The sequence below is a fragment of the Limulus polyphemus genome, unplaced genomic scaffold, assembly GCF_000517525.1.
Source record: "Limulus polyphemus unplaced genomic scaffold, Limulus_polyphemus-2.1.2 Scaffold58, whole genome shotgun sequence".
In the NCBI taxonomy this organism is placed as follows: Eukaryota; Metazoa; Arthropoda; class Merostomata; order Xiphosura; family Limulidae; genus Limulus; species Limulus polyphemus.
Genome location: NW_013665668.1, coordinates 1126199 through 1145107, shown reverse-complemented (window position 1 = coordinate 1145107; position 18909 = coordinate 1126199). Strand labels below are relative to the sequence as shown.

At 31.0% G+C, this 18909-nt stretch overlaps 1 protein-coding gene across 4 annotated transcripts in view; it reads right to left on the bottom strand.

Annotated features, from left to right (window-relative positions):
* Positions 1-6761: 6761 nt before the first annotated feature.
* LOC106464260 (G2/mitotic-specific cyclin-B3-like) overlaps positions 6762-18909 on the bottom strand; it is an 84455-nt gene continuing 72307 nt past the window's right edge. For all 4 annotated transcript variants that reach the window (XM_022392265.1, XM_022392269.1, XM_013924389.2 and 1 more), the window contains 4 exons: positions 18570-18725; positions 14228-14377; positions 12357-12487; positions 6762-7942 (listed from right to left, as the gene is read on the bottom strand). In XM_022392265.1, the coding sequence (XP_022247973.1) occupies positions 7900-7942; positions 12357-12487; positions 14228-14377; positions 18570-18725 (480 nt within the window). In that variant the 3' untranslated portion in view covers positions 6762-7899. The remainder of the gene's footprint in view (positions 7943-12356; positions 12488-14227; positions 14378-18569; positions 18726-18909) is intronic.

Here is an 18909-nt window from a genome sequence, read left to right as displayed (position 1 = left end):
AGAGCATGGTAATTACTAGCACCCGAGACGACTACCTAAATTATTGACTCCTCTCTTGATCCTGAAGAGCTTGGTAATGTCCATCACCCGAGTCGACTACATAAGTTATCGACTCCTCTCTTAATACTGGAGAGCATCGTAATGATCAGCACTCGAGTTGATTACACAGACTAGCGACTTTTCCTTTGATCCTGGAAAACATGGAAATGACCAACATCCGAATCAACTTTGTTGCTGTTGCACCTTTATGTGTTACAAGAAAGGAAAGACAGAGTATTGGAGTAAGCCAAGCTTTAAACCTAATGTCACACTGTAACATAAAATTAATCTGTTTTCTGCTTGAAAACTTCAATATTTAACTAACATGAAAGTACTACAAACCATTAGTTTTAGCTCTTACAATATTAATTTTCGATCAGAACAAGCTGCTTATACAGAACAAAACTAAAAATCAATCCAGTAATACGTATAGCTAATCAAATACATTTTTCTTACGTTCTTACTTATAAATATAATAATGCATTGTTTTATCAGTTGGGTACCCTTGCTATCAACGTTGGTTTGACTGTAAACCTAATATCTCTCAAGATATGGCCAGCTAAAGAGACTTAGGTTAGTCCTAAGTAAGCTGACAATGCAGAACAACCTCTTATAATAAAAATTTAATAATATAAAACAATAAAATTAGATATATTAAAAATTGGAACCAATGATGTTAATTTTTGTTTGTCTGTCTGTTGTTAAGCGCAAAGATGCACGATGGGTGATTGATGGTATCGAAGTCCGGTTTTCAGGGGCATAAGCTTTCAGACTTACAATTAAGACATTGGAGAGCTCAATACTGTTAATGGAAGTAACATTAAAGGTATAATAGTGTATACCTTACTTAACGAACATACTAACCGTATTTGTTAACTTCAACTAGTGTTGTAGATTTAACGTTGGTATGTAAGAACAATTTTCTGTTATCCTCCCTATTTAATACAAGTTAAATAACAGTTCCAAATATAGTATAACATTACGTCATTGGTTAAATTACGTTAGATCTTGCTAATTACTTTAATTTTCTATTTACCATCATCGCTACTTCCTTTTCTATGTCATCATTTTTATTACTAGTAGAAACGCCACTCCACCGGCAGCTGTTTGTGCTAGTAATTACTAATCGTAGTATTCATACTTCATTGAAAAACAGTTAGTAAAAGTGAGCATTTTCTAAAAAAGGATTTTTATCTGGGAAGAACTACCTTGGAAAAGTGTCCTGATTGTGCTCTTTAGTCATACGCAACTCATTGCATCAAAATCATTCAATGTACAGAGCTCAAAATTTTCTGAAATTTTACTGATATAAACTCTAATGTTTTTATATATTAAAAGTGGTACCGTTTATTGAAAGAAATAATGGTTTTTTAAGAACTCCAGTTTCTCAGTACTACATATAAAAATTACATCAATCAAGATATAATCAAACCCTCGCGCATAGTCCTAGTGAAAGTCGTGTTCTTGTTGTGAGGAGAGTACTTTTATTTAAGATTGTGTTCTATTATAAATAAATTGTTGTTGCACATACCATAGATTCTAACTGTCTGAATCTTCAATACCAAAAGTGTGAATTTTTTTATGTATTTCTGTTTCTGGTGCCATTCAATAGAAGGCGCAGGAGTTTTGGTTACATACCTAGATACTGACATACATGCTACATCCATTATAGTAAGAAGATTATTTAGCTTTTTTGCTATTATTGAAGTTTTAACTTTATTTACTACTTCCTATTACCCAACCTATGTGTTTTGTAAAGTGATCGAGGTTAGTGAAAGTCGGTTTAGTTGTGTTAGACGAACCTCATTTCCCTGAAACGGGGCTGAAAGCCGCTTGGACAGGTCATCTGTTTTAACCACAGTTCAGCTGTAGTACAAGACATTCCTTGGTGACCACCTGATACACGTAATTCTGATAATCTCGGAGCTAAGACCTTTTTGAAATTATTAGTTGCATCACAGGTTGGACAAAGTACTTGTACAGGTTGCAGCAAATGTATATCACTCTCTCTTGTACACTTCGTTGATTAATTAAACAATTACGAGAGGTTACGTACTTCTCTACAATTTTAACCAATTTGTAATGGTCATACTTTACCTTGTAACATGGCATATAGTAACCAAGAAATATCTGTGTTCTTTAACTGTTTTTATCATAGCTTTCCTTTTTGGTATATTTGATACCAATTAAACAGAAGAACCTTCACTGTATGTATGTTCATTGTCACGGCTGACACTATATGTTTCACAATAGGATTATATCCAGGATCCTGATAATTTATAAATGAGCAAGTTCTTACTTGTTAGCAAGAAAGTCCATCTGTGTTTCTACGTTGATATTGTAGAGTAAAGCTATACTCCTGCAACATTATGATTCAATGTGCAATTATATATTTTGGTTTCCTGAAACTCGTCCAATTTTAACCCAACATGCTGTACTTGACCAGTACATTTTAAGCCATACAAGTAATGGCAAAAGTACTTGATGAATATCTTGATTGCAAGCAGTTGTTTTCTTCCATCATGGTAAAGTAACAGTGTTCAGTAGGCCTTAGAATTTGATTCATGTATACTATAACATAGTTCGTGCCAGTGCGTACTCGCAACATCGTTGCTCCAACTTCACCGTCGCCCATGTCCAAGATGAATGGAACTTCTCACCTTGGATAAGCTGATACCAGAGAATTAACAACGGGACTTGCTAGTGCCTGAAATTACTTTACATTCCTCAGTCAATCTAAAATAGAATTCAACCTTAATTAATGCTGAAAGTCATGCTGCTATTGTTGAAAAATTGGCCACAAAGCATCTGCAATATGGTGCAAAGCCGGGGAAAGTTTCAGACTTCCTTCTTGTTTGTAGGTTTGGACAAATTTACCACTTCACCCTTTTAGCATTATTTATAAACACTCCATCCTTACTCAGTCTATATGTGTCTGCATAGAGAACATTTATTTGGCTTAAGTTTTAGACCTACTTGTTGCAAATATTCCAGGTTTACAACTGCGACCTCAAATGTGCAACCAAGTAATGGCAACGTATGTTAGACACAATAACGAATGCAATACTAGGTTTATCAGCCACTTCAATACACATTACAGAGGCTGAATGGTATAGAGCAAAACTCATACGAGTACAAACCTTCCAGAGTCTTAAAAAAGTTTTGGCTCTGCTTACCGCATCTAGATCAACTTCTCATTAGTCAGAAGTGAAATATATTGTACTAAACTAATGGAATCCTTCCAATGTATTGAAACATTCGTCCATACACAGCAATAGAAACACGTCAACAACCATCATCATATTCACCCATCCAAAACCTCTTGCATCTTCTTTCTCATCTCAAAATTAATACTGATTGACACATCATGCACTCTCAGGTTTGAATAATTCAACTTTTCAGTATCTGATCTATCTCAGCATTGGCTACATTCCTGGCGCTTCGAGGAAGCTTGAATGGGCCTTGCATGCTACTGGTATCTATATAATGCTGGGTAATATTCGCACATTCCAACTAACCATTGGTTTTGACAGATACCTTGGTGAATTCTGTCAGAAACTTACTAAGATTGCTGACCTGGTTTTCAATCAACTTGTATTTGCTTATTGTTTTAATGTGGCTGAAGTAGCACTAGTTATAGCATTAGTTTTTTACACAGAACCAATAATTGTTCCAGCCAGTATCTACTGTTTATTTGCCACAGTTAAATACCGTAATTGGAACATATCTTGCTCTTAGAGAGACAACCGAATTGGCACAACTTTCTTTGTGTAATGAAAAATACTAATACACAGCTACTATCTCTTACCATAAGTCTTAGACATTTAGTAATCGGTCAAATTTCTCCATACACTGTAAGCCGACCACCATTCTGAGCAAACTGTTTTTACTGGCTAAAATTGAGGTTTAACTAGTAGTGATTGATACGTCAAAAGATCATGTAGAATATCTGCATCCGTGTCATCTAAAAATTCTACTTCAGGTCCATGTATTTTAAGAGGCACATATCTAGCCATACTTTGGTATTTATATCACTCAACCAACCACACAAAAAAGAAACAGATGTCTATTATCCCACATCATTGGCAATACCCAGTCTGTAGCTTACAAGTTTAAATTATCAGATGTAACAATTATTTGTTATACTTAGCATATGTGCATAATTCTGTAAAGCTGGAAAGAATGGACATCAATGATACTAATTATGAAATCATCAGTTATAACAGGTATCTTTTCTCCATGGATCAGGACATGTTTCTATCCACATTATTGGCACAACCAAAATGACAGGTTTTAGATATCCCTGCCATTCAGACTGAACTAAGTTACCACCCAGCATCTGTGGGTGTGGTGCAATCGTTTGTAACCTCTCATAGAATAAGATCAGAATATTTAAAGGCTATCTCTGGCAAGGCCACTGCAGCCAACATTGCCAGGTTCATTCTGGCAATTCCTTTGAAGTTAGCATTTCATACCTTGTTGAGATAGATAGCTTCTGTCAGACATATTATCATAAAGGCCCTTAGAGTTCCCTTCACAACTTATTAACCAAAGGTCATCTTGGTTTACCACTGCCATGCTATGGTACACATTGCAGTGTAAATGTTGCAGCTTATTAGCATACACAGTTTTTATAGAATAGACATGTTCTGAATTCTACCAAATATATGACTATATTCTACTGGGTCAAATTGGTGATGCAACTCCACAACAGTGGCTACATAACTCAATGTACAGTTCACCCCAGATTTCACAGCCAGCAATTTTAACGCACTATTTTTGAGCTCGATTAATCTGCTTGAGAAAACTGACGTTATTAATGGTTCCTGATAGATAAAACTACAATCCACTGATCTAGATGGGTATAGGATTTGGTTTCATAATACATGTTGAAGTGTAGGGGAGCACTCAACATTCAACAGAGGACTTTTCCAAGTTAATTGGGGTTCTCTGATCCGTTCATGTCTTCTCCTCCTCCTCTCTACTATAATTCTTAAAAATTATTGTTAGTCTTATCGTGATGTAGTATCACACAAACAACTGATCTACAGACCATGCTTCATCAGCATAAGGAATTATGTAGCATAATAATTGATACGTTAATTTATATTTAGTTTTTCTCAACCCACGATATTTTAGGTTGAATGAGTCTTTAATATTTCAGTTATACACCACTAATGATTATGTTCATCTATCCAATTTAGAGATGCATACTTTTAACAAATCACAATAATAAAATTCAACTTCTAATGACATGAAACATGTCATTAGCACACTTATCAGATTTGACATTTTAATGCAAAACTACAATAATTTAAATAATGAATTTTCATTGACACTAGGGGATGTTAATTTTGAAGTTCCTTTAAAAAATAACTTATCCAAGTACCTAGAAGATCAAATAGATTTAATATCTGATGCTTGTGTGTAAACTTAAAGATGTTTATAACAGTCTAATAAGACCGTAAAAATTTTTCATATGTATCACAAGAATAATGTAAGGTCATGCAAGTTGAACTATAATTTCAGAAAAAAAAAGTTTTTTCTTTGTCAAATTAAACAGGAAAGTTAATTTTTTATTACAGTAGGCCCATAGTATAACTTTTGTACAAAAATTTAAATTCATACAAGTACTTGCCCTAGTCATACCTACAAGTGATTGAAATGTCATCAAATAACCTTTAATGTTAATATTCATTAATATAAAAATAATGAATTTTACAATATGATTTAATATTATGAATCGAAATAAAGAAATGAATTTGGAGAACTGAGCAGTTAGGCATGTTTATGTACATAAATTGATAGTAATGACCAGAAAAAGTGGGAACAACTACTAAACTTGTCTTTCATGTGATAGATCAAAAGTATCACAAGTTTTAGGGTCTTGTTCCACTGAGACATCTTTATTTATGATTTCTCCTTGTACTAAAAGTTTCAGTTGTCTATCAGTTGTAAAATGTGCATATTTTCCTTGTTTAAGTAAGCATATTTAAGTGGTAAGGATTTCAATCACTAAAGTGTACTTACCATCAAGTATTCCAATCCGTTTATAACCTTAGTTTTATTTATTAAGTGTTTTAATTTTACAAGTAGCTTAAATTTATTAAATTTTACAATGTATACCAAATAAGTTACTGATTGCATTTGACCAGAAGTTAACTATAATGTTTTCAAATGTTATAGGTACAGGTATATTCCACCATAAAACTTATCTTCATTCTCTATTACGATGCGTAAAAAAATAATTTATACCTACAAAGTTCTTTACTTACCTGAATGGCAAAAAAGAAAAAACATTTGTTAAACCAATACAACTGTTACACAGACACTAAACAATATTTTACATTGTACAGACATTGTGGTAGGTTGCATGATAAACAAATCAGTACAGAGGCTAATCTTACTTTTATTCAGTATCACGACTGTAGAATATCCAAATAAAATATTTGTATTAAAATGTGACAAGTATTAGTTGTGTTTAAAACTTTCAACAGCTCTAAATCAGATCGTACCAGTGAAAACAAATGCTGATCCTTCTCTCAAAAGTACAAAATATTGTACAAGAAAGCTTGAATGTTCTATATATATATAACTGTGCAAAATTAACAATTTGGGTAATACTGTTATTTGGGGTAAACACGTTGCTGTCAAGAAATTATATATTTTGAGTGAATTAAAATTATTTCAAAGCACAAGCTATAGGGAGGATTTATAAATAGTTTAAGTATGTCAAGTTTTATATTTCATGAAATGTGGTAATTTACTCATCTTTATATACAAATACAATATTCCAACAAAATCTAATTCAGATATTTGAAGACATTACCATTCGGCTTTGATATTTTGCTAATAAGTTTCCTTCTTCCTTGAAAACTCTTAGCTACAATTGCACAAAACTGATTTTTATGACAATATATATATATAAAAATAATTATAAGATCATGAATGCAAATAACCTTTAAAAAAACCCAAAGAAAAAAAAAGAGCAAAATAATAACATACAGGAATTTATTTACAAGTATGCAATGTAGTAATGAGAATGACTTTTATATACTCACAAGAATATGGACGATTTTAATATTTCAAACACTTTGTTTTCCTTGTAGTGGTGAACTATTGAAGCTTCTGAATATTAACTAATGTAATATAACTGAAAAATTATCTTTGGACACTAAACACCACATTTACAACTTTATCTTTATGTCAATTGTTCTGTCAAGAGCAAAAAAACAGTTTTAATACTCTGCTAAATTAATTTATTTGAAGTTATTTTTTATCTTATTACATTACTAAAAAATGGTTTGTTAGCAAAACCAATATTTCTCAACATAGAAAAATAAAATGAAAAGGTTCACTTTTTTTACTTTTCTTTTTCAAATTTAAATCGGTTAAACAATCATCTTTTTTCTTTCGTCAACAATGTCTTTTGAAGTAAAATTATAAATGAAATTAGAAGTATCAACAGACTTATTAAAATTTATCTTAAAACATGTAACATTTGTTTTGAAATGTTGTGTGACCACTGCATACATACTAGACTGTCTTAATTTAATTCTCATCTAATAAGATAATAGTTTTAAAATAAAATACAGAGAAAATCACATTGTAGGACTTTTTATATCTTGATCACACTAGAGGCTTTTCTCATTTACAATTATGAAATACTAACTAGAATTACGATAAAAATGCATTGTTCACATACACAACATAAAAACTTTAAAACCACAATTCAATCACAGTAGATGATTAACTAGTATAAAACACTTTTCACAGAAAATGCTAACTCTTCACTCAATTTGCTTCTTCATACATCATCTTCAATATTCACAACACATCATGGAAGCATATGACAAGAGCTCATGTTTGCAGAGGAGGTATCTTGGCAACTTCAAAAAATACTCTGCATAAAATTAAAATATGAGCACATTTAAGCTACATATAAAATTATCAACTGATGAAATTAAAACAATATAATTCTCCACAATTTAGCATTAAAATTATTGTTTTGCAAAAACATACAATATGTTGAAACAAAAGTATTACGATATCACTGAAACCAACTGTATGCAATATTACATCTGTCAGTGAAATCACTAACAGCCATTGTATTAAACAGTTTAAAATGACTTTTTAAATTGTTTACAATTTGCCAGCCTAATTAGCTAATAACAGAGGAGAAATAACATAATATAGTTGAAATGTTATAAATCACTCTTTGAAACATAAAAAATACTTCCAAGAAGATTATTTAGTCCTAAGAGTATTTTAAAATGGCCCCACCTTCTAAACTAATGGATGTAATGTATTGCTTTGCCAATAGTTAAATGTGTGAAAGAGCACTGATTTAAATACTTCACAACCAGTGTCCAAAAAGGAGAACCAAAGTAACCTTACATATATATATATATTTTTTTTTAATTTCAGAATTATATTTTAAAAACCAGCATTTACAGGCTTGGCATTAAAAATAGGTAATACCAGCAGCTGCTTGTGGTTTCAATCTGAGTACGGACACTGTTGTAATTTCCTCCTAAGCCATACATTGATATTAGCAGTATCTTGATATTGAGGCAATATAAAAAAATTAATCTGTGTTACTGACAAATTAAATGCTTGTATCGCTTTGTTACTGAAAATTCGGTTTGTGATATTAAAATTGGGATTTGCAGATGGTTAAATTTAAACTTAGTATAGTATTGTATCACGATGATAAAATTTTCATTGCTTAATACTGAATTATCCAATCAGTATCAGCACTGTATGAGAGTGGCCTCAAATGTTAATATCTAGGAAGTGCATTCCAATCATGTTCATCAGGTTTTGGTGAATCGTGATAAATCACAGAGAAAGATGATTTTTTCCCCCAAAAAAGTGTTTGTCACATTGTACAATGTTTCGAAATTGCTGAAAAAAGTAGTCTCAATGAAAGCATAAGCACACAGAATCACCAAAAAAGTCAAGTACATTTACAAAAGGTCCAGGAACTTGAGCACTCTCAAAAAACATGACTTTCTCCTTCAAGACTGAAAAAGCTAATGATTAAGAAGTTGTGGGATAATAAACATAAAAAAGTACACATCAGGGAAGTGTTTTTCAAGGTGGCATTGCCACTTATGTTGCATAATGTCTCATTCTTCAACTGGGATTGGTCAGCTTTCATGGCCACCTTGACAAACACTTCCTACTCATATGACTTTTTAACCTTTACTCTTGAAGAACCAATTATTCAAAAGTGTTAGTTTCTTGGTCTTTAGAAATCTACTTTAAAAAGTAAAGTTTGTCATTAAGTAATCAATTCAGATAAGAGTTGATGCAATAGTGTGTGTGGTAGTGGAAATTTCATAGTTTTATTTATCTGCAAGAATAACTAGTAAATGTTTCTGGAACCTTTAACAGTGCAAAATATCAAAAATTTGTTATAAGAACTCCATCATGTGCATTAATTTTTTCCACACGGATACCCTTTTCAGCTTAATTCGATAAGTGAGGGGAGGGATACACGCTTGCAGGAGTATTAGTTAGACACAGTTCGAAGGGCAATAAAACAATAAAATTTAAGAAGAAATAGATGTATATTGTTACAAGCTTTAAATTATTTAGGACAAACAAATGTAATCTCATTTTACAGTCTCAAGAAAAAAAAAAGAGAGAAAGAGGGTAATTTCTTTTTTTTATAGTGCTTACAAGATCAGCCGACCTCATACAGAATTAGGGTAGAGTAAAATAACACATAAAATACAAAGTTTTGCTGAAAAACAGTTTGAAATTTATTTAGGAGGCTTTAAGACATTATACAAATGAAATATATTGAAAGTTATAGTATGGAAACTCTAAAGGTCAATTTGGGGTGAAGATGTAGGTTGTATTAAATGGGCCCATTGCAAGAGACTCAATGATAGGTGATGAAAGTATTTTGAAATTATATTTCTTTTGCAGTGTCCATGTAATGTAATCTTTCTTCAGTTTTCCTAATGGTTAGAATTGTGAAATTACCCAGCTTTTATTAAATCCAATGAACACATGAGATGGTATTTCGTAGAAACTAAATCAACATAGTTTAAGATCTAAGTGTATAGTGATTTTCATACTTCAATGCAATCAAGTTTTTCTTTATGTAAGTTTTGCACATAAGAATATATTTTATTCTATTTGTTAAATTTGAATGATTCATAGAGCTTAGTCACCTTACATTTAAGAGTAGTTATGTTGGAGTTTTTGTGTGCAGTACTGTAGTATGCATTTGTGGTTTGGTATCACATTGTGTGATTTGAGATCACAAACATCTAGCATCACACAAATTACTAGGGAAAATTTTTTATATTTCTATAACTATTACGGCACTAGTTAAACTATCACAGGCCCTGTTAATTTAAAGCTACATATATTTCTGATCTTCCTAGCTTGTACGAATATGCAACTGAACTATATCTTGGGATTAACATTTTCATATAGTTATGTTAATTGTTTTCACATTTGTAAAAACTGTTTTTTAACAAAGTTATACTTAAGTGACTGCATGTGGGCACTGTTCTATTCAAGACCTGCAAACAAGTTTTACAAGAACACTTTTGATATATTCATTAGTATAATTTAGAATAATTCACTGAGAACAGCTTTTATGATACCACAAAATTTTGAGGAAGAATAAAACTGAATAATTTATCAATTAGGTACCTGATACAGTAAAGCTAGTACAAAACAACCTACAACTGTTTATCACTACTGTGAATATTATAGAGGTTCACATGTAGAATCATTTGTACTAATTTCACTTCATAATAACATTGTTTGAATACATTTAGTACATCAATGACTCAAGAAGTAACACAGTAAAAAATTTAACTTTTACCATGTTGTGTAAAATGCTTACAATTTCAAACAAAACATTTTTTAATGTTTTTGCTGAATACTGTTACCATGTAAAGTATTTTTTATACTATAATATTTAATTATTCACACTTATTTTTTAAACAAAAAAAATTATTTTCTACAAATATATCAAAAGCCAAAAAATCAATATGAACGAGAGAGAGAGAGAGAGAGAGAGGGAAATCCAGAAATTTCTTTTAATATAGCCTTATACGATTAAGAACTTAAAACTTATATAATATTAAAATTTGGATTATTAGCTACATTTTTATGCAAATTTATTTGCATTCAGTGATAAGAAAATGGATTAATCAAATTTTGAATGTAACTCACTAAAATCTCCAGACGTGCAGAAAAAAGGTGCCTAGTGAAAGTGTTAACCTCACTAATAACTCAAGTTGTTTTACCTAACATAGCACAGCCTATTTAGTGCTGATAAAGGAAAATTAAGGTTCAAGAACATAATGGTTATTAATTGCTAAATATAATATAAAGGTACTTTATTTCCATACATTCAGGAAATGCCATTCCCATACAACTAGAGTATACAAGCAAGCTGATCAGTAAAGACTGCTGCTGAATAACAAGCACACAAACAATTTCATTTACCCAGAAGTCCAAGAAAGACATGTTTACAATAAGAATTTTTGAATATTTAGATATGTCATACCCAAGTGTAAAGATTAATTTGTTATATATATATATATATTAAAGTTTCAACTTTGTAAATATGTTTTTAAGATCCGAAACAGGCTATTATCCATTAGCAGAAAAAGAACTCACAGTAACAAGAATTGCAAATAATCAACTATACTCATTACTTGGTGAATGTATGTAATGGTGTAGTTGAAACTAACAGCTTTGCCACTGTGACTACACTTAAGGGTTCTAGTTTCATAACTGTCAGTCTAAGAATGGCCCTCCATCAGCAGAACTCAGCCTTCCAGTTATCCCCTAAAATTGTGAACTGAATACATGCTAACTAGTATGCCAAGAAGTATGATGCTTATTTCATTTAACATTTTGTATTGTTGTTTTATATATTGAAAAAGAAACCCATTTAAAATGGATAATGCAAAATAGTGAGATTCAGTAACATCATGTGTGTATATATTATATATATATATATATATATAATTTAATTTATATAAAAACTGATGTAAATAAAACCTGTGCAGTGGTTAATATCATGAGAATCAATGTTCAGTAGAAATAGTCCTTAACTAGAAATAGAAAAAAACAAAACAAAGACAACTGAAAATTAGCACCTGAAAATTCTAAAAATAATTTCTTTAGTTTAAACTTTACTTTCAAAATGCTTTTTATTAAAGCATATTAACATTCCGAGGTGGTTATACGTTAGAAAAAGCACAAACATTTTAAAACACATTCAACTCAATTCCCCAATAATCAAATACATTTTTAGAAATAATGATGAAACATACTTGTGAGAGTATTTTGTTCTCACTGTTTGAAGATTTTTGTGAAGAGGAGTCGTTATAAGCTTGTTGAGCCGTAGGACAAGATTTTCCAAATCTGAAGCATTGTAGCCTGAATGATATTCCAAGGTTGGGCTCTATCAGGAAGAACAAGTTTATTACATGCATACACATACAAAATTATATTATTATAACTATATGTTTCCCATGTTGTTTATAATTGGAGAGGTCATGGTATTTTATTTACTAAAAGGATGTTAATATTTGCAGAAAATATATAGTGTATATTGAATTTGTAACACTTCAGTAATGAATGTTGTATACAAATTCCATAGAAGTAAAGTATCTTAGTTAACATAGAAGATAAACAATTAGCATTTTGACAAGTCTTCAAAAACAGAACTTTGAAACATTTATTGTTTACAAATGTCATTAATGCTGTCATAACACACAGTGAAGAAACATTTTCACTTGTAACAAATGATATAATTTAAGCGAGAAAAGCTTACGATTCAAATAAATACATTAAATTTGTGGAGCATATACATTTCCAACAGGAAATGTTAAGAATGTAATGGTTATTAATTACTGGATATAAATGCATTTTATGTCCATACTCTAAAAAAATATCACTCTCACAACACTAGAGTATACAAGCAGGCTGATCAATAAAGACTGTTGCTGAATAGCAAGTGCAGGAAGAGACTTCATTTAAACAGTGTGTGGTTATTGGCTACAGATTTTACAATGAGTGAAGTTCTTTTGTAATAGAGCAAGTCATAAAAATATTTTCTATATAATACTTGTTTGTAACAGAAAGGGCATCTATTCTGTCATAGTTGTATCTAGGAGTGATCCCATCACTACCCTGTATCTGATCGTAAAGGTGACCAGTAAAGACATTTATTAGCTAATCCACTTGAAAACAACAACAAAAAATACTACCCAAATAATTACTAGTGATTTCCAACCAAAGATGCACAATATTCTAATTTTAACTGACAAAAATTCAAACAGCTTCTTAAGTTAGCCCTGAAGGACAACACTGTCTTTAATGGTCAATTTTATAACCAGAGAGGTATGTGTGTGTGGGGTGGTGGTGGTGAAAAAATAGGAACTCTCCTCGGTCAAATTCTTGCCTCTGTTATTATGAATGTCATCGGATGCATAATTGCCACCACTAATACAATATAGTAAAGCATTTTATCGCCACTTGACTTAGTTGTTGAACATACTAAACTATTATCTTGGAAAACTGTGTCAACTGAATCTTTATAAAAAAACAACAACAATTTTTTAAAGAATTTACATTTATGATTCAATGAAAAATAAATAACATAATTTTTACCATATTATTATACTGAAGTCTGTGAAAATCAAAATTCATCACAATTTGTTTGATATTACAAGTTATTGCATTCAATGCCACTTCACAGATCAATACCCATACCAGGTGCTATTGGCTTTTTTGTTTTGATTAGGAGCATTTATTTTAATAATGCAAATAATATAAGATAGAATATTTATAGGCATATATGCTTATTCAACTAAAATCTGCACCATGATGCACATGAGCATCATCTATTATTTACATGTTCTCATGGTTTGGGGATATATTTTGAATGTACAAGAATGGTTATTTATAGTCATATAGTTACTGTGGAGCTTTGAATTCTTTTTTGAATATTGGCTTTTTATTAACTTTATAAAAGCCAACCAGAAATTATATATAAAATATAAAAAAATCTACCACAAACCACAATTTCTATGAGAGGAGAATCTCACATGAATGCTGTCTATTTACTAACAGTAAATAGTTGTACTTTATTTGGTATGAGTTTATAAATGAAACTACATAATGAACAGTATCAACTAACCCACTCTCCTAGGTTTTTCATTTGGATTGCTAAATAAAGTGCTGCTGCTGCAACCATGGAATCTCTCGTATCAATCAGGTCATAGTCCATTAATGAAGTCTCCAGTATGTACCTAGCTAAGGTCAGAACTTCCATAGTAACTTTAGCACACTGTTCAAAGAAAGATCAACCTTTTAAGAGATTTAAAATAAAACCAAAAATAGTTAACAATAAAAACATCTTCACAAGAGAAAATTTTTTTTCTCTAAGTGGAATAAATTTTTTTTGGGGGGATAGTAATATTTTGGGTTTTAAACATTTATTTCAATGTCTATTGATAACACAGGCCTGCAATGGTTTTTTTGTCTTGAAGTTTTTACATGTCCTACAGTAATTCCTGTATGCTGAATCTGAAAATATCCATTTTTCTCCATCATGTACAGATTTTTCACAAAATGTCATATACACTTTTACATAAGTGAATCATTTTCACTGAAATCGGGTCCCATTTTGTTATGCTTCAAATGTTGACAACTACTGGCTATAAATTTTTCCAGACAGACATGATAGTCTTATTGATTTTTCTAGAACCCACAAGAAATACACTGCTAGTATATAAAGGTTAACAGGCTGCATGATGTATCACTAATTTTTTTATTTTCAATATTATTTATTCATCGGTATGACAACAAGAGGTTGTGTAAATGACCCAAACATATTCTGTTATATTTGTGGTAAATTTGTTGTAAAGAAACAAAGGTAATACATTACAGAATTCATCAAAAAAGCATATTATGCATATTTTGGAATAAAACTTGGAGACCAAGTCAAATCATGGGCTCTGCACAAAGTATGCACGGTTTGTGTCGAAGAGTTTAGACAATGGACTAAAGGTAAGAAAAAGTCTTTGCCTTTTGGAATTCCAGTGGTTTAGCATGAGCCTAGAAACCATTGAGATGACTGCTATTTTTGCTCATGTAATGTGCAAGGCTACGATATTCGAAATAAAAAGGAAATTTCTCATCCAAACCTTCAATCTGCTACAAGACCTGTTGCTCATGAACCTGATGTACCTGTACCTACTCCAATGGAAACTCTTGATACAGTTTCATCTTATTCTGAATCTAATGTCAATAGAAATGATTATAGGAATTACTTTCAAGCTGAAACGTCTGGTGAACCACAACTTTTCACACAAGGTGAACTTAACGATTTGGTGAGAGATTTGGGCCTTCCAAAGGATTCTTCAGAGAATTTGGGGTTCAGACTTTGGGCTAAGAACTTACTTTCTCCAGGGACATCATTTTACTGGTACAGAAATCATGAGAAAGAGCTTATACCATACTTTTCGTAAGAAGGTTCACTGGTTTATTGCAACAATATTGCTGAATTAATACCAATGCTAGGAGCTGCAGTCTATGAACCAAGTGGGTGGCAATTGTTCATTGATTCCTTCAAAAGAAGTCTTAAAGGTGTTCTCCTTCACAATGGTAACATATATGCATCTTTCCTGTTGCTCATTCGGTTAACTTGAAGGAAACGTACAAAAATCTTGAACTTCTTAATAAGGTCAAATATAAAGAACTTGGTTGGCTACTTTGTGGAGACTTAAAAGTCCTTTGTATGTTGCTGGGTCAACAATCTGGTTATAGAAAGTTTCCATGTTTTTTGTGTGAATGGGGCAGTATAGAACAAAATCAGCACTGGATAAAGAAGCAATGACCACGCAGAGTCAGCCTGATACCAGGATTGAAAAACATTGAACGTGAAAGTTTGGTCAACACAAAGAAAGTCCTATTGCCTCCACTTTATATAAAACTGGGCTTGATGAAGCAATTTGTAAAGATCTTAGACAAAGATGGTGATTGTTTCAAGTATCTATGTGGGCAATTCCCAGTTCTTTCAAAAGCAAGACTTAAAGAAGGGATTTTTGTTGGGCATCAGATTAGGAAATTTACTTCGAATGCACATTTCGAAAGTACACTGAGGAAAGTTAAAAAAGAAGCATAGATTGCCTTTAAAGATGTTATTGACAAAATTGTAGGATACGACAAGTATCCAATTTATGAAAATATTGTCAATAACTTACTTGATAAATTCAAAGAGCTGGGTTGTAATATGAGCTTCAAAGTTCATTTCTTACACTTACATATTGACTATTTTCTTGAAAATCTTGGTGCCATCAGTGAAGGGGAAAGGTTTATCAAGACATCAGGGAAATGGAGAGGAGGTATCAGGGAAGGCGGAACATAAGCATGATGGCTGATTACTGCTTGGTCACTGAAACGAGATGCTTCAGATGCAGTACATAACATGTAGTTTTGAGACTAAAAGATGTAGATTTCACAAAAAAATCAGGATCAATGAGGATGCATATTCGTTTGACATCAATGTTCTTCCCTTTTCTTCAGTTTGTTTGTATTTGTGTTAACAGACATAATAATAAAAAATGTTCATTATGGTAAATGAAATAATAATTTGTTCTAAGTAAGTTTTTTCTTCCTGATTTGTAACAAATCCTTACGTGATAAAACAAATGAATATTATTTTCGAAATATGCATAGCTGAATTATGGAAAATCCATTATTAAAACCAAAACAATGTTTATGAAATTTAAATTTGCAGGCCTGTGTAATCAACATAGGCAATGTATGATAACAAAAATATTTCTTTTTATATTCATGGCATATTTTACAATATTTTAATTATACTAATCTACTAGACAACAATTATTAAGAGTCAGTCATTATTAACAGCATATGCCTTGCTGCTTGTCTTCTTTATACAGCAGGACTATACTCATCTACAACTAATTAAAGAATAAAGCACAATAAAAACTTGTCAAATATGTTTTACTGATGATACAACACATCTCTTTGACAAGTTGATCTGATAAAGTTACATGTTAAATGTCTAACTTACCTTCATGATTATGATACATAAGGCTCATAGTTAAAACAAACCCATCAATTTGATAAGTAAGACCATTTTTAAGGCTAAGTGCATTCACCAAACAATTTCTAATGTAGTTATTTTACATTTAATAATAATGAAATGGACAATTCCTTGCAGGTTTTTTTGTAACAAATTTTGAACTTATTGAAGCCAAGAGATTATAATTATTAATTGTAAGCTTAAACTGAAGTCACCTTGTTGACCATTGTTGGCAAACTTTATAAACTTTGCCTGTTTTTGAAAGTTTATTTCAAGTATTATATATTTTCATGTTTTGCATCATGTTGATCCAATTATGTTACTAAATTCTTGTCCTGTTACTTAAATTTAAAATTAAGTATGGAATAACTTGATCATCCCTATAAACACAAATTAATTTCACAAATATTAATCCTCATATTATTGATTTGGTTTTATTTTTTTAATACCAGTGGGAATTACATATTGCATCATATTAATTATAATTTTGTTTTGTGCTTGTTCCAACACTATGTATAAAGAACTGACTAAATAAAAAAGTATGATGAAATTACTCATCTTCTGGGTGAAATATACAGTGGGTCCCACCCCAGCAGTAGTTACTGATGCAATATTAATAGTATTTTTGTTCGACTTGTTTGTTATTAGTGACTCTGTAACCTACAAAATAATGGATTCACAAGCAATTTGGTACATAAATAGTTTAGAAAAGTGTGTTTAAAAAGCATATGTGCCTCATTGATAATTCTAGGGTTAAAACAGTAGTTGTGTGAATCTGATATTGATTTAAAAAACTGTTAACACAAATTACACAATTATTTTTACACACTAACTTTACTGACATTCTGTGAAAACAAACAAAAAGCACTTCTTTTTGTTAGACAGTGGGTCTATTAACTGTTGTTTAAATTCATCTTGAAAAGAAAAAGGAAAATTCTGCAAAGCTACTATAACAAAAGTACCTGAATTATTCAACAAAGAAAATGCTTAATTTATGAAAAACAGTAACTAAAACTCAAGTTGCCAAGGTTAACAGAAATTTTTTATTCATAATTTCTGAACAAAGATAAATCTTAAGTACTAAAATAAGTCAAGGTGTTTACAATTTCCTCTAGAAAGACACCAGTTTCATTTCTAAAAGTCCATCCAAAAACATGCATTTTAAAAATTCAAACAAAAAAATAATCTATTTTTATGATACAAAAGTTCCTGTTCTTGGGATATACAAATTTAAATAATACAAAATTCTGCTTGATGTTACTTTATACATGAACAGTGTACAACTTTATTGTGACTACAGCTTGACCTTAAATAGCAAATATACAATTTCCAATTTTAAGCTAATTATTAATGAATTAAAAAAATTAATACTGATGTGGTTTATAACTTAAGCAGAACTTAAAGAAGAAGATATATTTTTTCTACTCACCCGAGCATAACGCCTAAGAAACCTGTAGGAGAGTGACAGACCAAGATCAAAGTTCATAGCCTTGAGAATGCTAATTTCCATTTTAAGAAGTTCTTTACGGCTATAAGCATCATCACAAATGTAAAGAAATTCATCAATCACTGGAGGGATCCGCTCCTGATATTTCCCAAAGATAAATAAATATGAAATATAATAAGATTGTTTTTCATATTTTAATATCATATCCTTCTTAAAAATTGTTAAATACATCATTTTCTTTCAAAACAAGTTTCATGAGCACTTAAACAGAATTTGGTTAAATGTGTGACCAAAGTTATATGTATAGTCAAACACCTCTTTC